Consider the following 25,976-nt stretch of genomic DNA (forward strand, 5'->3'; position numbering starts at 1 on the left):
TTTGCTTCCTAATGATGTTTAGATTAAGCCCTCCAAGATGAAAATTGATTCTCTTTGTGTCTTGGAATTTGCAGCCATGAGAAATTTAAAAAAAATGAAATTTAAAAAAAAAAAAGGGCAAGGAAGACTTTTTTCTGGTGTAGTGTTTTCCTGTATTGCTCTATTTTTTTTTCTTTAATTGGTAAAATCAGCTGTTATGACAGGGGCAGCATGATAAATAATAAGCAGTAAGCTGTCCAAGCAAGAGCTTCTTTCTCACGCTATTTCCTGCAGAGTCAGATTGTATGAATGCCTGCAAATATCTAAACTTGGGGCAGTATTTGAACATCCCTATTACCTTTCCGAGCTTTAGATCCAGCTCTTTGATTTGTTCTCTTGAGCTCCTTAAAGCTCCTTCTCTGGCAGTTTGGATGATGTGTAGGAGTCTGTAATGAATACGCTCATTATCTAATACAAAGTGGCATAAAACACTCATGCCATGAACTCCGCCACACAGCCATACCCCGCTGCAGTTCTCTGATTCATGCTGTACGAGATTAATAGCATTTATGTTATTCATATATCTTGGTTGACCTTGATCTGTTAGAAACTCCTTCCTTTTTATCTCTGTCCCGTACTGGGGAGGTTTTGTCCCACATTAACAATGGAACTTTTGTACTTCAAAGCACATTCTCCCCACGCCCAACATCCTGAGTTTTAATTTTCCTTACATATATAATATCTGTTCCCTTCTCTTTCCCTCTCATATTCTTACCTATGTTTAATGGGCTGATACTATCTCAGGAGCTGTAAGCTTTTATTTTATTTTTTTTACATATCATAGTAAGTTAACCCTTTGAAATCTAATTTCAGAAAAATATTTAAATTCTACCAGAAGAAACAAAAACATGCTCTAAGAATAAACAGTATTTGTAGCTTTTTTGTGTGGCATTTGTAGGGTATGTACTATCATTTCAGCTGTGATAACATGTAAGAAAATGTGTGTATAAGGAAAAGATGATATAGAGACTTGAATAAGGGAAAGATGGAGTCACATAGTTATAGATGTTATTTTTCAGAACGCTTTGAGATTCTCCTTGGACACTCTGTGAAACTGAGGCATGTTCCTGCCTCTTGCATTGCTCCTGCACTCAGAGAAATGAATTGGCCCCCGTGATCCCCCACTGCTGCTTCCCACTGCAGCACACTGCTCCCTGCCCATGGTGATTTTAGAGAGACTCTTTGTGAGAAAATCTGGGCTGTATGGGAAAAAGATGTCCCATGGGCAGTAGGTGTCTGTGCTCTAGTGTGCCTCTCAACAGGTCTCCCTTTGCTGGTTGCAGGCTCTCACCACTGCTGGTGAGCAGTGCCTTGAGGACAGTTTGCTGCCATGCTGGTGGGGAATAGGAGTTCTGGATGGGCCCAACACCTCTTGTCCAGAGCTGGAGCAAGAGCTAACAAGGCTCTGGGGTGGATGTGCCAAGGAAGAGACAGAGGGACAAGAATGGGGCTGGGCAGGGGCTTCTGGCAGTACATTGGGACAGGGAGGTGCAGAGGAGCACACAAACAGACACAGAGAAAATGCAACACAAGAAAAAGATCAAAAGTGGGATGTGGTGAGAAGCATGAGAGGCAGTCTAGTGAAAACAAGAACAGAGCCCCTACATATGGTGCAAGGAGAGATGCTGCCTGAGGCATGGGGGCCAGACTCCCACCTGGAGGAATCATGGCTCTGCTGTGCACTGGACATCCTATGTCCTTACTGTCCATCCTGGCCATCTTCCACCACAGCTGGAAGTGGAATTCAGCTCTGTCTGCGTTCCAGTCTGTCAATTGCTGTGACACCACAACAGGCAAGCAGGGAACTCCAGCTACCACCTCCCTCCTTTTTCTTTTCCTCAGCACATGCCAAGACTGGGAGCTGTCAAAACAGGTGTGTGCTTGAGTCCAAAAACTGCAACTGGCAAGGACCATGTGGTTCTTAGGCTTATAACAACCTTCCAGTCTATTTATTTATTTACATTTCCCTCCAACTTGTGATTGGTGGCTTCTTAATTTTTATTTTCCCATCAGCTTTCTGGAAGGCTGGATTAAAAATGTAATAGCAAAAAACACTGATCTGGAAATACTCATGAACCAAGAGCTGCAGGGAGAGGCAATGTCTTTTATTTAGACACTGATACTGCTGACAAAATAAACAACTTCCAGATATAATGGCTCAGCTTTAGGTCATGAAATCTTGTCCTTTTTTTTTTTTTTTTTTTTTTTTTTTTTTTTTTTTTTTTTTTTTTTTTTTTCTCCAGTGGTTAGGTCTGTTAAAAGATATGATGTCTCCTTCCAGCTCCTTTCTTGCCTATGTTCCTGGACCATCATCACTCCAGCAGCACTTATCAGTGGATATTTGTGGCCGGAGCTGTGCTGCTTGGAGCGGTTTGCTCCCTCCAACTTGGTCCCTCCAGCTTCCTGCCTCCCCAGCTGTTGTCTCCTCGTGGCCCCACTGCTGCTGGCCTACAGCCCCTGTGCTGGGCAGCAGCAACCCCAGGAGCACAGAGGGGTCTGGCTCTGCTCCACATCTGTAATTCTGCATTCACTCATGGGTCTGTTTGCAGGGGATCTGCTGAAAGGGAAATAAAACTATTGCATTTAATGCAGAGTAAATAGAGCAGATCCTACAATGTTTCTTTGTGATGTATGGTGAGTTCTGTGTGTTTTTTCATTCTGTTTTACAGGTTTTTTATACTATATGAGTAAACATGAGTAAACATGAATCAGAGTTTGGAAGCAGACAGTGCTCAGAAATACTTATGGGTCTTCCGTGTGTTGTTGCCCAGGTCTGGAGCATGTTAAAATCCATCTATGTTATAATGCATTGAATTAGCTAGGGGAGAAAAAAGGAGCAACCAAGGTATTTTTTTTTTTTCTAATCTTTGCTTTAATCTTGAAAAAACTACTGACACTTTCTAATAGAATTCCAAAGTGATAATAACCTTACTGGTATTAGTCCCATGGTTTAACTATACTGTACCTGTGTTAAAGGAAAGCTGTGTTGACTCTGGATTTGTGGCAGAACATATACTACTTTCATGGGATTAGAAGCCTGTATACTCTGGCCTTGTGAAATTGTTTTGCTTTCTCGGCATGTTCGAACTTTTTGAGGAAGTGAAGGACTTCCTCTATGAAGGGCTGTGCTTACTTAATTTCTTTGTGCTCCAAATACTGAGACAGCAAGTTCCTCGGGACATCTGTTCTTTGTTCGCCTTGGGTTTATTTATGACATGCATCTGCCTGCCTTTTCCTCTCTGCATTCAGTACTAAGAAGAAAAAAAGAAAGGAAAAAAAAAAAAAGAAAAAGAAACTCTCTTGCTGCTACAAAACCATATCCCCTAGTCTTTATTCAGAGATGGACTGACGCTTTAAGGAACAGTTTCACACTAAATTAAATTGGAGGGTGCAGTGCCAGGAAGTGTATCTGAACATCAGCAGGGAAGATATCCTCCCCACCACCATCCTCTTGGGCTTGGAAAGGGCTGAACTGCTTTCCTTGTTTTGGGGGGTTTTGTTTGTTTGTTTGTTGGGATTTTTTTTTTTTTTTTGGGGGGGGGGAGGGTTGTAGGCTATAAGAAGCAAGACATGTACCAGTACAGCCAAACATTTTCGAACTATGGTTTTTACCATGCCAGAGCAAATTAAAAGGCTTATTTTCTATCTTTTTAAGCCTGAGATTTTGTCTAAGTTTTTCCTGTAACTTAATGTGCCACATTCCTTGTTTCCATACAGGCCATGTGAATTCCCACAAGTGCTACAGGACTCATGTACTGCTTGTGAAAAAACAGTGCTTGAACAGGATGGGGCCCCAACATAGTTTGGGTGGGATCAGGCTGTGTTGCTGATGTCCTATAGCACCACATTGGAAATGGATTGAAAAGTGGTAAAAGCTTTCTTATTCTGTCTCCTGAAAAATCTGCTTGTGAAAATCACTATTTTTTTTCTGAAATAGACATGTCAAAGCATGATTTGTGATCCCAGAGTTGGTTGCTAGACTTCAAGTCTCTCTCACTCCGAATTAAACTCATCCTTTAAGGTTCCTCTGTAGTCAGAGTTGATGGATTCATCCCACTCAAGAGGAATGGTCTGAAATAAGGATTGTTCTCTCTCTCCGGGGATTCTTCCCTCCTCCATTGAGGGGTAGCCCAAGCAGTGTGCTTAGGCTAGCTGACTATGTTAGATGCTTAATGTTTAGACAAGCTATGTCCTACCATGGACAAACAAAAGTTGTTCTCAGCTGAAAGTCAAGGTACCCAGATGATGACCAGGTTAATACAGAGACATTTGCAACAGTCCTCAAAACATTCCACAGCAGAAAACCACATGTGGGACTTCTTTGAATGTCAAAAGGTGCTTTTGCCTTTAATACATGTGACAGTTTTTACTTGCTACAACTATTTGCTAATTCTCAGCATAACATGAGAAGATGCAATGGAAGAGGAGAGAGTGATTATAGCATTTAAATTTAGCCTCCAAAAGGAGGAAATGAATCTTCTTTTCAGGTCCATTGGGAAAATAAATAATTTCAATAATTTTGTTAAACTAGAGTGGAAATTATTTTGTCCAAAACCCTTTCTGGCATAAAGGGTCACTAAATGCTAAACTAGACTAGAAGCTATGGAAATCTACCACTAGAGGTTTGTGAATAAGAGATTAAAAAACTTTGGTTTAGTTTATATAAAGAAACAAGAACAGTTGAAGAAAGATGGACTTGCTCCAAAGTTACAGAATGCATTTCCCAACACTGATCTCTGGGCACTGAAGTCTCCTTCCTACTGTTGTTGCAGAGGAAGGAGAGTCAAAGCAGGAGTCTGTCTCACAAAGAACTGGGGGGTGACTGATCTGATGACTCTGGACATAGGGGAACTTTTTGCATGGTGTGAATAAAGGGTTATAACAGAAACCTGAACGAGCTCTGCATTACTCAATAAGGACTGATGAAAAACCGTTTGAATTAATGAGTTACATGACACAAGCCTGGAAAAAGGCAGCCAAACCCAGTCTGACGTGAATTTGTGAACTCAGTAAAGCTTCTTTCAGGATGAATATAGAATGGCTAAGAAATGGTAGGAAATTCCAGGAAATACAAGGGAAGGAAGTAGCAGTCAGCATGAGAAAGAAGTAATGTTGTGTATAATGTTGTCTCTTGCTTGTTTGTACATCCCTGCCACTCTATCCCTTATAACCATCTGCATTTGTTGCCTGCCTTGTTTGGGATCTGGACAGGGACTGTATTTTTAGCTTGACTTCAAACATTGTCAGTGCTTGGCTCTGAGTTGCAGAGGCTTTTGCCATTTCTAATATTCATTGTTTGGGACTGGGAAGCCTTATATAGCCTTGAGCTGGAAGACAATGTATTCAGATTCTACAGTCACAGGAACCAACTGATTTACATCTACTTGATGTTAAAGATTTAAGTGAAGTGTTCAGAAACCTCTTCACGTTGCTGAGTAGAAACCGGGAAAATTTCTAACTGGTACCATATTTCCCAATTTCCTTTTACCTTGTTTCTTTTATAAGCTTCTTTTAAAAATGGATCCAGCCTGGCATTTGAGATGGAGCTGTTGTAGTAAGGGCTGTGGCTCTGTCTGAAAACACTAATTCCTCTCTGCTTACCGCAGAGGGAGAGGGCCAGCTTGGATTATACGTTCATCTTTCTGCCTGCTGACATTAGATTAGAGGAATCTGTGTCTCTGTCAGTAGTGAAATCAAACCACAAAGAGAGAAAGTGCCAGAAAGCACATCCACAGGAGTCAGTATAGAGTGGAAAAGCTTAGCTAGCTTTAAGGAAATACCTATGAAATAGTGTGGTTTAGGCCCTACTTCGGAAAGTGAAACACCGACTTTGAGGTTCCAAAGAAACGCCTACTTCTGGTTGGGGTCACATCTATGAAACAACTCCCAGAGCTGTATAAACCTTGCTGCATTTGTTCTCATAAAGGCCTGCAGAGTATTCTCTGGACATGTCAGAAATATGAGGCTTTTCTTTCCTCTTTTGACTGCCACTTGTGAGAAATGGCTGGTTTAATAGCAGTCATCCAAGAGACAGTTCTTGCCATGAATTTCACATGGAGGGTTGTGTACTCTGGTTCAGACTCAGAACTTTGAGCCTCAGTGCACCGAAAATCACAAGAAGTGTCCTAGGTTAAAAGCACTGTTCCTTTGCCTGTGTGGACAACAGAAAGAGCAAGAAACACTTACAGAAAGGAAGCACCCCTGCTTGTAGGTTGAGAAGGGTGTCTGGGGGTGTTTGGGTGGGCACCTTGTCCTGTACCACTGCTACAAGTGGGACTTTTGCCACAGAGTAAATGGAAATTGATCCTTATCTTGTGAACCTTTATTTGCACAGATATCAAGAGCAAAGCTGTGCTCACCGTCATAAAGCAATTCTCTTGTAGACAGTGTGAATTTGCACATGTTCTAGATAAGATGGTTTTGAAACTAATCAAGTGTTTTGATGATATCTGTTTCATAAATCCTGCTGTCTTATATGATACTACTGCTATCCTATGTGTTTACTTTCAATTACACTGTTGGCTCTGTTTATGGCATTTTATCCATCACACAGGTTATTTTTAAGTCTTGTTGTGAGAAAGATGAACTCCGAGATATGGAATAACCTAAATCAGTAAACTGAAGTAGCTGAAAGCTTCTATACTCAGAAGTACCTTATTTGAATTTCTTACATGTGAATATTTTGCTTGGAAAAGACAGGATATTGATAATCAAACATGCAATTAACTGAAAAGGTTCTGTGCCTTTGTACTGAACAAAAGTATATTGCATAAAAGCTCTGGCAGTTTATTTTTAACTCTTTTTTCACTCATTTAAATGTATGAATAAATATGTTTCAGTATGCTTTTACAGGAAGTTGACTAAACGTAGTCACACATTTGTTAAGGGAAAAAGATCAGCTTTCAATGACTTAAAAGTTCACAGAACTGCTGATACAAATTGCTTCATCTGTGCAAGCAGATCTGCCCATGTGTTATATTGTACTGGTTCATTCCTATATTTTAGTCCCAGGGTCATTGAAAACATTCTATCAGATTTCTTATGCAATGTAGCCAATACGTCAGCTTGCATTTAGAGTCACGTCTAGTGTGTGTATAGAAGCTTGAAAGCATATCAAAAGACATCTCATTCACTTGTAAAGACTGATGGAAGGATAGTCTGCCTTAATATTTCTACCATGTCACATTTCAGAAATGCTTTTAGGTTATCATCATCTTTCTGTGCCAGCCATCCAGCATTCTAGTGCACCTGTTTCTTTTTTTTCTTTTCTTTTTAATTTTTTTCCCCAGGCTCCTCACAAGTGTCTGCATTCACAGTTTTTGTGTGTCTGTTTGTATTTTTCTCTGCCATCTGACACCCTGTTTCTTTGCTGGGATGTACCTCTGCAGTCCCAGTCTTTCACATTTCCTGTTCAGTTGTCATTTTTATCCTACCCTCTACTCCCAGACACAGAGTCACCTTTGTGCTCTTGACATCTCTAGCAGATGTCTTCATCTGACCTGAGTGCTCCCCCAGCACCTGTTAGCCTTCCCCCAAATCCTATTCGAAATAATGCCTTCCCTTTGCAATTCCATCCGTCTTCTTGAGTAAATTGGCTCCACTGAACTAAGTAATCCTTCTCTTGTATGATCATTTTTTGTCTTTATTCCTATCTTATCTAGTATCCAGGAAGAATAATCCTCCTTTTACATAGCTTTTGCAAACACTGGGCTTTCCTTGCCAAATACTGCAAGGTGTAGTGAAGCAGAGCAATTCAGGATGGGATTTGTGTGGCAATTTCAGCCCTACTGACTATGAAGTCATGCTTGCATAAAGAGATGTGTTCTGTGAATGCCTTACAAGAATAAACTGCGTTAGTACCTCACTAATGAATTATGGACGCGTAAAGTTGAGCTTGTATGTAGAACTGAAATGGTTTAAGACATGGTTCAATAACCCAGAAGTCCAAAATTTGAACCACATTTTTGATAATCAAAGCATCATTCCAATGATGTTTTAGCTCCTCAGCCATATGGGAGATACAAGATTGTGGTCATTAACAGAGAAATGTGCATCCCTGGAAAGATACCATTCAGTCTTGTGAGGCATCGAGTTACCCCTGATGAATGAGGTATAAGGGCAGGAGACCCTGAATCACAATTGCTGCATCTGATTGGGACAAACCCTCTTTTGTAGGCACACAGATGAGATACAAAACAAGATTATGACCTACTGTTGATTTTCTCTAGCTTTTCTAAAGCCTGTATGACAGTGACTCAATTTGCTGCACCTCCTAGTGGCACACAACACAAATTCTGACACACAAAAAGGGGTTGCCCTTTATTAGAGAGTGTCCTCCTCATCTCCTGCTTTGTGGCCATTCCCACCCCAGTGTGAATGAATGTCTCTGAACTACTCTGTACCATGCTGCAGATATTTGAAATGTTGTGCAGAAATATTCAAGCTGGTCCCACATAAAATTTGCCCAGCTTCAGTTCCTTTATTTAACTGATCTGCAACCCTCACAATCTTGTGTCGCAGCAACAAGGCATGATTTTCTGCTTGGTGACATAGGCAGCAGCTTAGCACGTGGAGCAAACTATTTGATCTGTTTAAAAGTGAGGCAAACTTTTCTCTTTGAACTGTATAGTGTGAACATTTCTATTAAGAAATGTTTGGGTTTGGTTTTTGTAGGGAGGGAGAGAGTACCTCATCCAGAAACCTATCCAGAAACCCATCAAAAAGTCTTCCTAAAATGTGCAAAATATGCTCTCTGCTAAAATCTAGCCGGTGTATTTGAATTTAAAGAAGATGTCAGGGTTCTTAATCTGAAACTTATTTCTTATTAATCAGCACTGCTAAAGTACAACAAGGTGTAAGATTTAGCATGGTGGCATCCAGATGTTTTCTGGGCTCTTGCCCTTTTTCTTTCTTTTGTTCATTTATGGATCACCTTGCCCTGTCTATGAGTTGTGCCATTAGGCAGTGGCTATACTTGACTGTTGATTCTTGGTAACACATTGTATGAACAATATTTTTGTTTGTTTGTTTGCTTTACATATGGGCAGAGACCATTTAAAATAGTGCAAAAGTTCATAGGGAAAGTGTAGGAAAACACTCAGGGCAGTAGCTGAACTCCTCTTAGAACTGTGGCTGTTTTCACTGCCTGCATGGCCACCTCTCAGTACTACGGGGTAGCCTACACCACATCTGTTCAGGACCTGCAACTGCATTAACCTCGGGATTATGACATCAAGAATGGCATTTGTACAATTAAAAATGTTATCTCACAGGGCAGCCCTTGTTGCCCTCGGCCACCTTTGGGTAAATTGTGTTGTAGGAAAGGTTAAAAAAGGCTGCTGGAACTAATCCTTTTGATGAAACCTTTAACAAGTATGTCAAGCTCCTCTGATCTTGGCCCTGGCAGAGTATAGCTGTAGTTAATGTCCCCAGCTCTAGCTCACCATCTAAGACCCTCTTTCCTGCCGCGTGTTTTCTTCATCAGTTTGTACTTCTGCCAGTCAGTGTCACAAAGCACTTCCTGCTTCATCCCCGCCTGACGGGGTTAAGCCAGGCTGATGGTCTGCAGTTGTGTGCAGCTTCATTTTTCATAGATTCTTTCTGATAACCATAACATGAACTCTGGAGTATGTGTTAGGAACTGAAAACAGGCCAAGTGTTTTGTATTAGAGCCTGTATTCCCACATTCACCAATTCTCCAAGGTTTGAAAATGCATCAGTGACATGTATGAGAAAAAAAAGGCTGGGACAAAAATCAATTTTCTCCCCTCTCGCCTACATGAAACAAAATTAAAAGCACAATGAGCCTTATTCTTTTTTCATTTACTGCTGAAATTCCTCTGCCGTCTGTGAAGCAACTCTTGTTACACCACTGTAACTGGAAGTAAAATCAACGTCGGTATCTGCTGCAGATGTTTACACCTCAAAAAACCAGGAGCACACACAGATTCTTTATCTAATAACTTTTAAAAAAGACAGTAAGCATTTTATCTTTATGGATGGAGCTAGACCCCAGAGAACTGATTAACCAAAACTTGCAACTTGCTCTAAAGGAACAATTCGATATTCCCTTATATGTGACCGCCTTTCAATATCCTGGTGTGTGTTGTGACCCTAAGCTGTCAGTTTAATGCCTGTGTTAGCACAGATCAAAGGAGAACAGAAACAAAATATAAAAATACAGCAATAAATAGCCTTGTGTGCTTTCTTATCTCTAGTGAACATTTTATATTAGGCTGGTTTATTTGCTTAGTGTTGCAGAGTCGTCTTTACTTCCGCTGAAATAAACTGGGGTGAAAAGCCACAATAATCCTTCAGATAAAATGGAAAAAGTTATTTATGACTGTGCTATTCATAGATGTCTCTCTTCTTAGAAACCGGCCATTTGTGGTTTTGTGTTTTTTTTCTGTAGCATCTGCTTTTCTCCTTGAGATCTCACAACCTCTTTATATTTAATTAAAAAAAAAAAAAAACAAACAACCATAATGCAGACCCAAGCTAACAATTCTGCCATCCTGGCTGTCAAAGAGATTTCCTGTGGTCTGTTTTTGGCTGTGCACTCAGCCAGTTGCACTGTATATCAGGCATTTGTTTTAAAAAGTAAAGAGCTACAGTCACCATTGGCATAAAAATTAACCCATGATGTGCAGGAGTTTTCACTTAGTGTCTATCCATGAGCCACCTGAAGAGTCGTTGAAAGGTGGACAGCCAAGAGTTTGAATGCATCTGAGGGAGATTGTTGCCATGAGAAAAGCAAGCCAAGTGTCATGGTCTGAATGCTAAACAGGGGTAACCATGGATTTGCTCATGTGATTTGGTCCCTTTACGCTGCTCAAAGAGATGGAGGAAATGCTGCAGAGGCCCTTACAGCTGGGAACTGAAGGGGACAGTCTCTCCCTCCCTGCCAGCACCAGGCTCTGCAGGTACCACATGCACCATTCAAATAGATCAGGCTCATTTTCTAAGAACAGATCAGCTATGGATTTTTTCAGCATGGTTTGAAGAATAATTGTGGTTTCACAAGTTATTTTGCACAGTAACGTGTGAAGAAAAGGCTAAATTATTCTACTCTGTTCAGGATGTCGGGTTCTGTAGAAACATTTTTCACTAGTAGGTGCCTTTTGACTTAAGAATGTAAGTAGTTTTTTGGGTTCTTTTTTCCCCTCTGCTGCAATTTTGACTTAAGGTGCCTAGTCCTGTTTTAAACATCAGATCACTGTCTGGCTCAATCTTGCAGTTCCTAAGTATTAAAAATGTTTTTTTGATGCTTGCCAAGAATGCTATACGAGTGAGTAATGTGATTTGACTTACTGAAAGGGTTCTAATGCAACATTAATTCAATGTAACAAACCACTCCTGGAGCAGAAATACAGCTTTCTTTAAAAGCTGGTGAGATACCATGCTACGATGTTGTAACCATAAAGACTTGCAATGCATTAATGTTAGGCTGCCTGTGTAAATTTGGGTAGTATAGGGATTAATCTGCATAATTATTTGCTTTAAGAATTAATCAAAATATATATTTCCTGTATTAGACTGTACTTTTAAAGCAAGTGTCATTGGAGATAAACACCTCTGTTTGCAGCAGCAATGTATATTAACACATTTTGCAGAAACTGCCGGTTCTTTATGATACAGAAAACAAAATACTGATAAATTATATAGAAGTTCACAGGTTTTTATCAAGCTTGGAAAACCAAACCTAGGGTTACACAACTAAATTCTTTATATACAAACAAATATACCAAGGTATGTTACAGGATGATATGGAATAGGTCTCATCTCATCTAACTTCAGCTCCTCAAAGGGAAGTCTCCAGGAACACATGCTTCTGGTGGATTATACACCCCATCTTTAAGGTAAGTACTGCCCTCAAAGCAGTGGCAGTGCCTGGTTGAGGGCTTGTGAAAGCACTTCTTGTTTGGGGATCCTTTATGGGATGTGACATGAAATCACTTTCTAAGCTGAAACCATGTACTTCCAGTGCTGATAATGATGCCACTGCAAGTCACTCATTTCTCATACTAAGTGGATCCGTTATTTTGGCTCTCTGACCTTCCAGTTCCAGGAATGCCCAGGGCTTTTTTTTTTTTTTTTTTCTGAAGCTGTATTTCTTTTTGTGCAGACCATGAAGTGGATTAAATTCTCTAAGGAACATGAATAAAGTTTGTTTTTCTTAAATTCCTGGCAAACAAGTTGATAAAACCCATATGGATCACAAAGTCTGAAGCTTGAGTACAATGTTCCTAGGGTGAGCAAACACTTGTCTTTTAAAATAGACGACTTTTAGCTGCGGGGATTATATATATACATATTTGAGATCCGTTCTGTGACCCATCAGCTTGACTTCAAAAACATAAGACAGGAAGCTGACTGCTTCTGAAGGTGTTTTCCTTCTTCCTCCTGTTAAGCATACATGCTTTTCAGACGAAGGCTTTTAACTCAAATTTGTCATTGTATCTTATAATCAAGGAAAAATTGTTAAAAAGTGGCTTGAAGCTTTCATTTTAAACCCTACTCTTCTCAGCCCAAATGGCTCAGAGTTTTAACCTAATTCTTACTGTTGCGATAATCCTTTCGGCTTACACACACGTACACACACACACAGATATCATGTACCTCCTACCCTGGCCAAACTGCAGATGATCAAATCTACTGGGATTTTGAATCAAACTCTTTTCAATATGTCCTGTGCACATCTCCATGCCCCAGCATGTCTCCAGCCACACCTTCTTGGCACCAGTTGATCTGAGACATCCTTGAGTGTGGAGTAGGATGGGAAAGCATCTTTGGGGGCAAGTGCTTTGAAAGGCTGCAGAGAAGGTTCTTTTTTATGTGTCCCAGGCTGCTCAAAGAAAGCTATGACCTTCCCTCATTTGGAAAAGAAAGGGGGCAACAGCTTAGTTAATTAGAAAATGCTTGTTTGTGAACTAAATCATCAGTTAGCAGAGCTCTTCTGTATGTCCTTAAAATCTGTATGGTGCTTTCTTAGCCCTGTCAGTACATAAAATGTAGCCACTTTGGATGCTAAACCCTACTGCCATGCCACAGGTGGGGGATCGTGGTCTTCCACCTTTGTACCCTCTTTGGCTTCCCTTAAACCTTTCCTGGGGGCTTGCATACCAGCCAGGTACTTCACAGTACACAACCTTCCCTCATCTGGGGCAGGAAGAAACAGACATGTTTATTTGTATTCTCTAATACCTTATCGCCTCACCTCCTCAAAAGACAGGAGAAGCAGCAACAGCCTTAAAGTTCCAGGAGAAGTGTGCATGGAGGGCCAGGCAGCTGCCCTTGCACACGGGGGCTGGAGGTTGCTCCTGTAGTGACCCTATACAGTAGTGCACAATTATCAGTTGGTCTGCAAAACAAAGCATAAGCTTTTAGTTTAAAGCCTCAGAAACTTTTAAAATTGCTTGAGAGGAGAACAAAAGCAATTAGCAAAATACATTGTTAGAACTGAGGCAGTTTCCGCTGACTTTTTCCTAAATATTTCTTTTGTAGTGGAGGGAGCAGTGTACAGTAAAAAAATTAATAACAGTGAAAAGTTTTCCTTGGCAAAAAGAAAGCGTTTTGAAAGCAGCTGAAGATGAAATGTCAAGGCAGCTGCTGGATTGCAGTCTCCATGGCAATCATAACACAACACTTTGATTAGTTAGGCACATGGCAGAGCCTCTGGATAAGAGTCCGGGGGTGGTGGTGGTGAAGGGCAGGTTATTGTTTTTTAAGGACATTTTCAAAAAATCAACACACAGAAGGATCTGTCCTTTTTAAAGAACAGATTGTACCAAGTTTTCTCTTCAAATGCATTTGTACACACACTTTGGCACCTAAAAAAAATCTTAAAATTGGTAAGTCAGATACGTTTTGCTAAAATAATTCTTGCATAGAATAGAAGAATGATTACCTTATTGTGGTATATGATGTGGTCCAAGCATCTCCTGTCTTTCATGTATTTGTATTTTCAACACCCTGTAGAAAAAGGAAGTCTTTTATTCACGTATTTTCTTGTGGGGAGAAGAAATCAGAAAGGCTGTGGTGTGGATTCAGGAGAAAAGGAGAAAAGTGTTTGGACACTGCTTCACCCCATACAGGCACATCCAAACTACTTACCAAGTGAGCTGGGCTCCCCTGTGTCCCCATTTGTGAAGTTTTACAGTGGCATGAGCTGAACACGCTGGAGGCAAGGCAGAGCTTCCTCTCCTCTTGCTCCTGCTCTCCTCCACTTCCCCAAACTGAGAACTGAGCCTTAAATACTGTGTTATTGTTTAGAAGTGGACAGTCCTTCCAGTCCACATTTCAAAAGGAAGGAAGGAGGGTTATTCAGCTTTGAAATAAAGCCCTGGCTTCCCAAATTCAGTAGTGGCTTTAGAAGTGGTAAAATCTCCTGGTGGAGTTGAGCCTGAGTATGTCTGGGCGAGGTTCCCATCAGCATGCTGCCTCACTGCTGCCTCGCTGCAAACAAGGACATTTCAGCTCTGTAATTGTGGGCTCTCTTCAGACCTTTTGCCTGTTGTGTTTATTTTGTCTAGAAATGGGGAGGAGGGGTGTGTGTGTGCAGGGACACATGGGACTGGCTCCCGTGACGTGTGCACAGCATGGTTGGCCTCTGAGGTGATGTTGTAAGGACATGTCACCAACACAAACAACACAAATAGTGTTACATATTTCAAAGGCGTGAAATATGTGAGTTACATAGAATGACACATCACCTGTTTATCCTTTTTTCTTTCAAAAACCACACACAAATCAAGATCAACTTGTGTTGGTGTTTTATTGATTTTTTTTTTTTCTTTTTTTTTGGATAGGTTTTCTTACCTCTTTTAGAACTGCTGCAAATTCTGTGCAGTGCTGTTATGCATTCTCACAAATCATGGGTGTTCAAGTCAATCCCTTCTTCATTTTGTTTGTCAATTAAAAATCCCCTCTTACCTTTTTGAATTCAAGGGTTAATCCCTTTCTTTCACGTGGCACGTGTTTTCCTGGGTAGGAGCCGTCTTCCTCCACTGTCACTTGGCTCCATGGCATCTCCAACACCCTCATCTTGGGGAGCCCTATCGCCAGAGCAGCCCCTTGACTCTGCAGAAACTTCTCTGATCTGACTTCATGGATCAGCTTGCAGGGCAGAGGTCTCAGCACACAACCAGAAAGTCATTTCAGGCTGAAAAGCACAGGAATAATGCAGTAATGTAAAGTAATGCCTAAACAAACCCACAAAACCTAGAAGGGGAGAAAGTCATGTAGTTGCCCTAAGCTTTTCTAATTGTGAGACCTCCAGCTTTGATAGAGGAAATTGTTTTCATCAGTTGTCAGTCATCCTCCTTTTTTTTTTTTTTTAATGATCAGAAGTTCACATCCGTTCCAGGCAGGGCAAAGTCCTGCTTTGCTCTGCTCCTCTCTTGTGTTGAACACCTTGCATGTTAGGCAGGAAATTTTCTCTCTCCCTGGTGGTTTCTCTTGCTGGGATCATGCTGAGTCCCTGTCCTGACAACATCACTTAGAATTTTCTTGTCAAGCTTGTTCCTTCAGCTCTTCACTTATTAACTAATTAATATATCTGACTTCTAGGGCAGAATTTCTCTGTGCTGGGTTTGAACTAGTTTCTGCTAAATACAGCTGGGCACACTGAGAGTGTGTTATTAACTATGATGGGTAGTACAAAAATGCAGGACAATACTGACTGTTTTTTAGAAAAGAAGGGGCATGCTTATTTCAAATTTACATGAAACTGAATTCAAACAAACCACATTGTAAGTGAAGTTGTTTTGTTTGACAGTACATCAGGGAATGTTCCTTGCCACCTCTTCTTCACTCTAGTGCAAAGCTAACTCTTAAAACAGCTGTTGAAAGACAGAATTTTATCAGAAGGGAACTTGAAATTTTGCTGGCTATGTATCCATCAGTTCTTGCTTGTTAAGGTTTCAGTTTCAGATTGATGTGTATCGACAAGCCTTGGTACTGCTTTTGGAAAAATGAGAGAACTCTTAAAAATAAGAAAAAAAAAAAAAAAACCAACAACAACAAAAAAACCCAAAACAAAACCAGAACAGGCATGTCCTTTCCCCTCTTCATTCTAAGCAAATTATTCTGGCAGTGCTTTTCCAACTGACTGTGTGGTGGTGTGGATGGTTGGACTTTCCCCATTTCAGTATGTTAAACCTCAGTTGGACTCCACAAAGAAAGTTGGGACAGTGTAAGCAGGAACAAGCAGGTGCTGTGAAGGACTGTGACAAGGAAAAGAAGGACAGACGAAGGAGAGGATTTAAAGAGAGAGACTTAAGGAAAAAGGAGAGGGTGCTGAAAGAAGGATATAGGAAAGAGGGTTTTGAGGCAGAGAGAAGTTGAAAGATATATGGGTGGTTTACCAAGTAGGAAGGATTTAGATATGTGGAAAAGATGAAAGGCTGGTGGGTCCTATATTGTATGTTCTGTACAATGCTGTATGTTCTGTACACCCCCCCCCTTAATTGAAATTCATAAGTTCCCCTTGGTCACATGTTACCTTTTCCCTCTTCCCGCCACTGTGTTATCCCTCCCCTATCCCCTAACTGGTTCAAGGCTTGCAACCCTTCCCCTTATCTCCCAAGTGTCAAGTTTCCATTGGTTGCCGCAAAGAGGGGCTCCCATTTCTCCTCCCCTACCCCGAAAGCATATAAGCTGGTGCATTTCTTTGTTCGGGATCCAGTTCCAGTTCAGCCTGGTTCCACTTCGGTCTGGACAGTGCTATGTTGGATTAAAGTTGTGGTTCCTCTGTCTGGCTGGCTGGATCCTCCTTTCTCGCTCTTAGCGCGTCGCTTCAGTTATCCTACTGCCGTTCCGGCCTCTCCCAGGGACAAGAACCCACAGGGCTGACCCCTTCGTTCCGCTGAGGGGCGGCTCGGATTCCGCTTGCTCCGGTGCCTGGGCTGGCTCGGGGTGAAGCCAAGGGGCTTTAGTAACGGCACCGCGACAGGTGGCTGGCGACCCAGATGGGACCCTGAGGAGAAGCCTTGAGTTTCCGTGGAGGCTCTTGTCTTCCCTCTTTGTGGTCCCCGTGAGGATTGGCGGTGCTTGCACCAGGCGCGAGCACCGAAGAGTTTCAGATCCAGGGCAGTCCCACCGCTGCGAGTCGAGCAGCCTCTTCGGAGGAGCGCTCCTCGCAGATCCAGGAGGCAGCTTCGTCGGCAGCACTCCCGGCGGAGTCTTCTGTGCGCTGAGGGTTCCCCAAGACCGCAGGTAAGTACCCTCCGTCGGGGGCACGCGATCAGGACCCCCTCTCCAAGCCACGGGGGAGGGCTCCGAGGAGAAGTCTGCGCAGGACCGGGGGGTTAACGCTTTTGTTTTCGCTCCCGGTTTGGTCGTGCCCAGGCGGTTTTCAGTTCTTTTCGTTCGGGTTTGTTTCGTTCGAGTGCTCCTGCCAGCTCTCGAGGGAGGCTCGGAGCTGGGGGAGAGTCGGGTTTTTGGGGACGTTGCGTGTGCCGCGCGCCGGGAGGATCGGTGGCTTTAGCGAGTGCAGGGTTGCCCGGTTTTTAAGTTGCGGCAGTTACGGTTTTCTGTTTGAGATTTAGTTGGTCCGGTCTTGGGCGAGGGTGGTTTTTCAACACCGGCGAGATGGGTGCCTCGCTTTCGACCACCCAGAAAGGAGTTTATTATGTTCTTGTTAGAGTTTTGGAGGAGAACAAGGTTCAGTTCTCCCGCGGTTCGTTAAAAAGGCTGGTGCGGTGGCTTTCCGTGCAGTTCAGTAACACGTCTGAGGAGCTTGTGAGGAACCCCCGTTACTGGGAGGCGATCGAAAAAAAGGCGGCCAATTCGGATAAATGTCCCCAAGATTTTATGTTTTTGATTGTCAAATTTAAAACGATCGCTAACAGCTCTCCCCTGCATGAAAAGCCAACGCGACCGCCCGCCCCAGTTTCCCGTTCCCCTTCTCCCAATCCCCGTGTTCCTCGGAAGGGAATTCTGAGGAGAGCCGCAGACCCTAGGTCTGCCAGCCCAGGCTCTCATCAGAACTCCCGGTCCCCCAGCCTCAGCAGTCTTGTCCGGACTGCTGAGGAATCCTCGGGTCGCCCTGGACAAGCGGCCCGGGGACGCAGCCCTTCCCCTGTCTCCCCACGTTATCGACCAAAAGTTAGATTTAATCTTGCTGCGTCACAGGAGCCACAAGATGGCGCCTGCGACACACAAGATGGCGCCCGTTCGCGCCGTTCTCCTACCCCTCCCCCGCGTCCCCCTCCCCCGAAATCCAATCCCTTCCTTGACCCAACCCCTTCATACCCGCCCAACCCCTTTTATCTGCCCAACCCATTTTACCCCTTGGTCCCTCCCACACCCGCCCCCTCTGTTCCCTCCCTTGCTCCACCCATGGCTCCTCCCACATACCCGATGTCTCCTCCCTTTGTGGCCGCCCAAACCCCGCCTTCGGTCCCTCCCTTTTCCCACGCTGACACTCCTCCCACTCCTGCCCCCTGGCCCGCCCTAGGGGCGGAGCCAGGCACTTCTCCCCACCCCGGAAGGAGGCCATCTTGGAATGGTAGTTCCCACGCTGCCTCTTCCGGTTCCCACGGTAGGGAACCGGAAGACAACAGCGATGGAAACCAGGAAGTGCATCTCTCAGCTGCGCCTGTCACCTACCGAAAGGCTCGCGGGGGTGGCGAACCTAAACCGAATTGGCAGCCATTTTCACAAACTATAATTCGAGATTTATGTAAGGCGCACAAAGAGTTTGGGAGAGAGAGCTCGTACTTCCGCGGCCTCCTTCAGGCAGACCTAGCAGCTGCGACAACCCTTCCGGCAGACTTAAAGCAATTATTTTCTTGCCTGATGACACCGGCTGAATTTGAATTATGGCTTGCTGCATTTAGGCAAGCCCTGCGGGAAGAGCTGCCGCACCTGCCACTCCCAGCAATTGATGAGGGAGGTAATCCCCTTACTGTTGAATTGCTGGGAGGAGAAGGTTCCTTCGAGTCCCCTCAAATTCAGGCACTGCTCATTCCACCAGCAGTTTTGCCTAGGGTGCAAGACCTGGCCTGCAAAGCCTTTTTCACGATGCAGCCTCGTGCACCCCTGCCGCCGTTCACCCAGATTAGGCAAGGGGACACAGAATCATTTGTAGATTTCGTGGACAAGATGACTAGGGCTTTAGAAATACAAGTAACGGACGGGCTCGCCCGTAAGAGAATTTTGGAGGAGATTGTTTTTGCTAATGCTAATAATGTATGCAAACAAGCGATTTTAAGTCTCCCTCCAGAACCCCCACGGACTCTACAGGTGATGCTGCAAGTTTGCCAGCAAAAGGTCCCTTTCCTGCTTCAACATATGACCACCGCAAGCAAGCAGGGAACTCGGCAGGTGCATGCTGCGGAAGATGCGACTCCTCGTCGCCCACAGGCCCGCAAGCCGGCAGCGTCGAACCCAGCCAGAGCACGGGTCGAGTGCTACCTCTGCCATGAAAAAGGGCATTTTGTGAGCCAATGCCCGCATAACTTGCTGGCAAAGCCTCGGCCGCAGCAGGAGGACTCCGAACACAATTCAATAAACTAGGGGGGGAGTGCGGGCCCACCCGGCATGATGACCCCAACAGGGTGGGCAGTGCAGAAGAGAAGGCAGTCAACGCCTTCGGGGGTCACTGGACCAAGACAACTATCTCGGACTGGCATTTCCTTTACCCTTCCCAGGAGGGAACTTTCCCGGACTTGACGTTAACACCATTTTGTAAACCTTACAGGTTGAGGCTCACTCACAGTGCGCACCTCAGAGATACCAGCTGGTACCCAGTTCGCGTGGATTGCGAAGACCTTCTGGACTGGCCGTTTCAAAGGAAAGGTAAGTTCATTGTTGTTGGGGACTGTAAATACACTCCGCAAGACATTGAGGTATACCCGGGGACCTATAAGGGTGACCCCAGGTTCCTCAATGTCTGGCTGCGTTCCACTCATCCCCCAGCTTTCCACCCAAAGGGACAAATAGTGGCCCAGGCAATTCCACACACCAGGCCAGATCAGTATCAGGTTTACCCTGAGGAAAGGCCACTTTCAGTCAACGCAGTGCATCGGATCACAGAAGAAAAACCTATAATACAATGTACGATGTCCATTGGGGATGAGTCCGTTAATAAAGGTCTTCTTTTTGACACAGGAGCGGATGTCACGGTCATTCCCACCCGGGAGTGGCCGTCACATTGGGCCTTGGAGGACGCGCCGGCGAATATCTCCGGAGTAGGGGGTTTTCAATCGGCTAAGAGATCAGCGCGCATGGTGAAATTCACGGGGCCGAAAGGGCAATTGGCATATACGCGCCCTTTCGTTTGCAAATATGAACGGCCCCTGCTTGGTAGGGAGCTCATGTCTCAATGGGGGGTCACAATTAGTATCCCAGACCCCCCTCAGGTTTTTTGCCTAGCGGTCACTGAGGAGCGCCCAATCCTCAAACTGAATTGGAAAACGGATAATCCAGTGTGGGTTGACCAGTGGCCGCTATCCAAGGAGAAATTAAAGGCGCTCGAGGAGCTCGTGGAGGAGCAGTTACAGAAGGGTAATATCGTGGAAACGAATTCCCCCTGGAACTCGCCCGTCTTCGTCATTCGAAAGAGTGACGGAAGGCGCTGGCGCCTCCTTCACGATCTTCGACAAATTAATAACGTTATAGAGGACATGGGATCCCTCCAACCAGGAATGCCATCCCCTGCCATGCTGCCCCGAAATTGGAATCTGGCAGTTATTGATCTGAAGGATTGCTTCTTCCAAATTCCCCTACATCCGGATGACGCACCGCGTTTTGCCTTCTCGGTGCCTACCATCAACCGAGCGGCCCCAAGGAAGAGGTATCACTGGAGGGCTCTTCCCCAAGGTATGAAGAACTCCCCGGTGATGTGCCAGCTGTACGTCTCTTCCTTGCTGCGTCCTGTGCGCGCAGCCGCGGAGGAGGTTATCATCCACCATTACATGGATGATATCCTCATTTGCGCCCCAACAACAAGCGAACTGGATAGAGTCCTCACACGCGTAACAGATTTGTTAGTTGCTGCAGGGTTTGAGCTGCAAGCAGAGAAGATTCAGCGGATGCCACCCTGGAAATACCTGGGGCTGGAAATCGGACGGCGGACCATTGTTCCCCAAAAATTGGCTATCCGGACATCAGTCCGGACCCTTGCGGATGTCCATCGACTCTGCGGAGAGTTGAATTGGGTGAGGCCCTGGCTGGGTCTCTCCACGGAGGATCTAGCACCCCTCTTCGATTTATTGAAGGGGGGAGATGAGCTTAGCTCTCCCAGGGCGCTCACCGCGGAGGCAAGGAAAGCACTGGAGAAGGTACAACAGGCGTTGTCATCACGCCAGGCGCACAGATGTGACCCCGGCTTACCCTTTCGGTTTGTGGTGCTGGGTAAGCTCCCGCATCTTTTTGGGGTCATTTTTCAGTGGGATTCGAACACCACACAGCATGACACCAAGGGCCACGGTGGGAGAGATCCACTGCTGATCATAGAGTGGGTCTTTCTTAGCCACCACCGGCCCAAGAGACTTACGAGGCCACAAGAAATCATGGCTGAGCTGATCCGCAAGGCACGTACGCGCCTTTGCGAATTGGCCGGTTGTGACTTTGAGTGCATCCATCTCCCCATCAAATTATCCTCGGGCCAGATCACCAAACCCATGTTGGAAACTCTGCTTCAAAATAATGAAGCTCTACAATTCGCTCTGGACTCTTTTACGGGCCAAATTTCAATTCATCGGCCGGCCCACAAATTGTTCAATCTGGATGGAAATTTTGAATTGGCATTGAGGAGTGTCCGAAGTGCAAAACCACTCCAGGCCTTGACCGTTTTTACAGACGCGTCCGGGGCTTCTCACAGGTCAGTGATGACCTGGGAGGATCCCGAAACTCAGCAGTGGGACAGTGATGTTGAAATCGTTGAGGGTTCGCCTCAAGTCGCTGAGTTGGCCGCAGTCGTCAGGGCATTAGAGAGATTTCCCGGACCGCTAAACATAGTTACCGACTCTGCCTATGTTACAGGGGTAGTGTCCAGAGCTGATCAGGCAGTATTACAGCAGGTTTCCAACGACGCGCTTTATGCGCAGCTCTCGAAGCTTATAAAGCTTGTGTCCCACCGAGAGCACCCCTTCTACGTGATGCACACAAGGTCGCACACCGATTTGCCAGGGTTTGTTGCAGAGGGCAACAGGAGAGCAGATGCTCTCGCTGCTCCTGTGACAAAGACCCCACTGCCTGACATATTTCAACAGGCACAGCTCAGCCATGCTTTGTTCCATCAGAATGCACCAGCCCTGGTCCGCCGATTTCGTATCACCCGGCAACAGGCCAGGGCGATTGTGGCTTCGTGCCCATCGTGTCAATCCCACTCCGTGCCGACCATGCACGCCGGAGTCAATCCCAGAGGGCTGGGAAGTTGTGAAATCTGGCAGACCGACGTCACCCATGTGGCGGCGTTCGGGAGACTCCGGTACGTGCATGTGTCCGTTGATACCTTCTCGGGTGTAGTCTATGCCTCCGCACACGCAGGGGAGAAGGCCTCCCACGTCATCCAACACCTCATTCAGGCCTTCTCTTTCATGGGCATCCCCAAGGAAATTAAAACAGATAATGGCCCTGCGTATACTTCCAGGGAGCTTGCAGATTTCCTGCAGCAATGGGGAGTTGAGCATAAAACGGGCATCCCTCACTCCCCCACGGGTCAGGCCATTGTTGAAAGGACCCATCAGAACGTCAAACGGGTCCTTCAACAGCAAAGACCAGTCCTGAAGGTTGAAACTCCATCAATCAGATTGGCAAGGGCACTTTATGTGTTAAATTTCCTAAATTGTTCTTATGAAAAACCAGATCCGCCCGTTGTGCGGCATTTCAATAGCAACCGCGACTGGGACCTGAGTGAGCAGCATCCGCCGGTGACCGTAAGGTTTCCCGAAACAGGGAAAGTGGAGGGTCCACTGACGCTTTTGACGTGGGGGCGCGGGTACGCCTGCGTCTCCACTGATGCCGGGCCGAAGTGGATACCATCCAGATGGGTAAAGCCTTATATCGAAAGAAAAACAAAAGTCCGAGAAAACGAAAAGCCTCAAGTCGCCTCCGCGGCTCTCCGCCGCAGAAGGCGTGAGTCCAGTGACTCAGAGGAAGAGGAGGAGCAGTCAGAAGGCTGGGAGGACCCCTTTTTCTGTGATTTCCCACTTTGTAACGATTTGTTTTTCTGAGTTTCTGTTTAGATCCGTCCAACCATGAGCGCCAAGACTGCCATCAGTTCAGCCGTCCTCTTCGCCAGTCTCCTGACCATCGCCCAGGCGTGGCTCGTCCCCCAGCCACAACAGAACGTCTGGGCTGTCTTGGCCAAATCACTGGGCCAAGACCACATATGTCTCAACCAAGCGAGTGCCGCGAATCCCATGGCATCCTGCCTCGTGGGGATCCCATTTAAAGATCGTGAGATGCCCAAGATGCTTCTAGGTTATGCTCAAAAACTTAGACAAGAAGCTGCTAAAATGGAGCATAACCTAAAGCATGCCCATTACATCGTCGCGTGGTACAATTATATTAAAAGTCTTCCAAAGTTAGAAAACGAGCCTCAGGAGCTGGAGCTTCTAGGTTCCGCCAGAGCCGAATCTTGTTTTCATATCCGCAACGACCACGTCCAGCGTCACCACCGTCATTTTGTCTCCTCCAAAGCCCATTTTAATACTCATTGGTGTAACGCTGTGTCCTTTAGTTATCCTCCAATCCCTCCCCAAAAATCAGCCCAAGTCTTTGCCCATCCCCGCCAGCTTCCTAGGGGAACATTCTTGATTTGCGGAGACCACGCATGGGCAGGTATCCCCTCTCACCTCTCCGGAGGCCCGTGCACCTTTGGGACCCTCGGATTGTTTTCACCCAACAAATCACAAATTTTGGATTGGGTTACACAAAATTCTACAAATGGTGCACATCTATTGGCACACTCTAGAAAGAAGAGAGAAGACTACTCTCTCAAAAAATTGGCAGACGATTGCGATGAGGAAATTATCCATTGGAGCAGATCTAAAGGCATCGCAATCACAGTATTTGCGCCGTGGGTCGCCATTGCTAAGACCCTCGGAGAATTAGGCCATTTGGAATGTTGGGTAGCTAAGCAATCCCGTTTGACTTCTAGGGCCCTATCAAACCTCCTGAAAGATGAGGAAATTACGAGGCAGGCAACCCTCCAGAATCGTGCAGCCATCGATTACCTCCTGCTCCTCCACGGTCACTCGTGTGAGGAGTTTGAGGGGCTCTGCTGCTTTAATTTGACATCTAGGGCCAAGGGGACTCGCGAGGCACTCAAACAAATGGAAAACATGATAGGAGACATCAAACAAGAATACGGGGACTGGCTCAGTAATTTATTCAAGGGATGGGGGATCTCGGGTTGGACGGGATCGATTCTTAGAACTGTTCTGTTAATTGTTTTTGTGCTTTTTGTTGCTATTGCCAGCCTTGGACTAATGAAAAAGATGTTGCAGAATTTGATTTCTTCCTCCACATCACCACTCAAAGCTGAAGTCCACCGAGTAGCCGTTGAAGTAGGCCCAGAAGTGTTCAAGGAGGAGGAGGAAAGCTTCGTTGATGAGGACGAGCAGGCTGAACAGCTTGAAATCATCGTGGAAGAAGTGCGCAGCTTTCCTCGAGAACAATGGCCTACTCAACAGCAGTGGTTTGCAGAATCATACCCACGTTCTGAACACCTGGTGGACCCCCCTCAATTCGGATATCTGAGATAGAACTCACAGGGTCAAAAATAAAAGAAAAGGGGGAGATGTGGTGGTGTGGATGGTTGGACTTTCCCCATTTCAGTATGTTAAACCTCAGTTGGACTCCACAAAGAAAGTTGGGACAGTGTAAGCAGGAACAAGCAGGTGCTGTGAAGGACTGTGACAAGGAAAAGAAGGACAGACGAAGGAGAGGATTTAAAGAGAGAGACTTAAGGAAAAAGGAGAGGGTGCTGAAAGAAGGATATAGGAAAGAGGGTTTTGAGGCAGAGAGAAGTTGAAAGATATATGGGTGGTTTACCAAGTAGGAAGGATTTAGATATGTGGAAAAGATGAAAGGCTGGTGGGTCCTATATTGTATGTTCTGTACAATGCTGTATGTTCTGTACACCCCCCCCTTAATTGAAATTCATAAGTTCCCCTTGGTCACATGTTACCTTTTCCCTCTTCCCGCCACTGTGTTATCCCTCCCCTATCCCCTAACTGGTTCAAGGCTTGCAACCCTTCCCCTTATCTCCCAAGTGTCAAGTTTCCATTGGTTGCCGCAAAGAGGGGCTCCCATTTCTCCTCCCCTACCCCGAAAGCATATAAGCTGGTGCATTTCTTTGTTCGGGATCCAGTTCCAGTTCAGCCTGGTTCCACTTCGGTCTGGACAGTGCTATGTTGGATTAAAGTTGTGGTTCCTCTGTCTGGCTGGCTGGATCCTCCTTTCTCGCTCTTAGCGCGTCGCTTCAGTTATCCTACTGCCGTTCCGGCCTCTCCCAGGGACAAGAACCCACAGGGCTGACCCCTTCGTTCCGCTGAGGGGCGGCTCGGATTCCGCTTGCTCCGGTGCCTGGGCTGGCTCGGGGTGAAGCCAAGGGGCTTTAGTAACGGCACCGCGACAGACTGGATGTGTATAGTGGAAAAGGCTGTACCAGACTTTCAAACTGTCAGCAGTGAACTTTATTCTCTGTAGAAAAACGTTGTTTTAAAAACTGTTGAAGGAACATTGGTGGGAAAAAGAATTTTGGGGGGTCAGATGAGAGGATTTGCTTAAATGCTGAGGGATTTTTTCCCTCTTTCTGTTTACAGTATTCAGACTTGTCCATCTGAGATTTGGGTACCTGCAGTAGGGCACATGAACTTGCTCCTGAGGACTGATAGAGGAGCTGGTACTGTGGCATACAAGTGCTGCATTTAATCAATGTTCCCAGGAGGTGACTATTCTGAAAGGATGATAGAGGGAACAGC

General features: G+C 45.2%; 1 protein-coding gene and 1 long non-coding RNA gene across 5 annotated transcripts; one reads left to right on the forward strand and one right to left on the reverse strand.

Annotated features, from left to right (window-relative positions):
- Positions 1-11,320: 11,320 nt before the first annotated feature.
- LOC134548011 (uncharacterized) lies at positions 11,321-16,144 on the reverse strand. 4 transcript variants are annotated; one of them, XR_010079680.1, is made up of 3 exons: positions 14,152-16,144; positions 13,946-14,010; positions 11,321-13,399 (listed from the first exon to the last, which is right to left on the reverse strand). It is a non-coding gene; the product is annotated as an uncharacterized LOC134548011 (long non-coding RNA). The 4 variants fall into 4 exon arrangements; XR_010079677.1 differs by having other exon boundaries at positions 11,323-12,441; positions 12,665-13,399; positions 13,946-16,144; XR_010079679.1 differs by having other exon boundaries at positions 11,325-12,904; positions 13,256-13,399; positions 13,946-16,144.
- A 3,477-nt stretch (positions 16,145-19,621) lies between these two features.
- Positions 19,622-25,624, forward strand: LOC134548012 (uncharacterized). Its single transcript, XM_063392288.1, has 2 exons — positions 19,622-19,839; positions 23,232-25,624. The coding sequence occupies exon 2, from the start codon at positions 23,244-23,246 to the stop codon at positions 24,753-24,755; it is 1,512 nt and encodes a 503-aa protein (XP_063248358.1). The 5' UTR covers positions 19,622-19,839; positions 23,232-23,243; the 3' UTR covers positions 24,756-25,624.
- Positions 25,625-25,976: the final 352 nt, after the last annotated feature.

The sequence above is a fragment of the Prinia subflava genome, chromosome 3 (genome assembly GCF_021018805.1).
Source record: "Prinia subflava isolate CZ2003 ecotype Zambia chromosome 3, Cam_Psub_1.2, whole genome shotgun sequence".
Lineage (NCBI taxonomy): Eukaryota > Metazoa > Chordata > Aves > Passeriformes > Cisticolidae > Prinia > Prinia subflava.

What these genes read in the sequence shown, in the direction of transcription:
- LOC134548012 (XM_063392288.1), top strand. Translation starts at nt 23,244, where the DNA reads ATGAGCGCCAAGACTGCCATCAGTTCAGCCGTCCTCTTCGCCAGTCTC.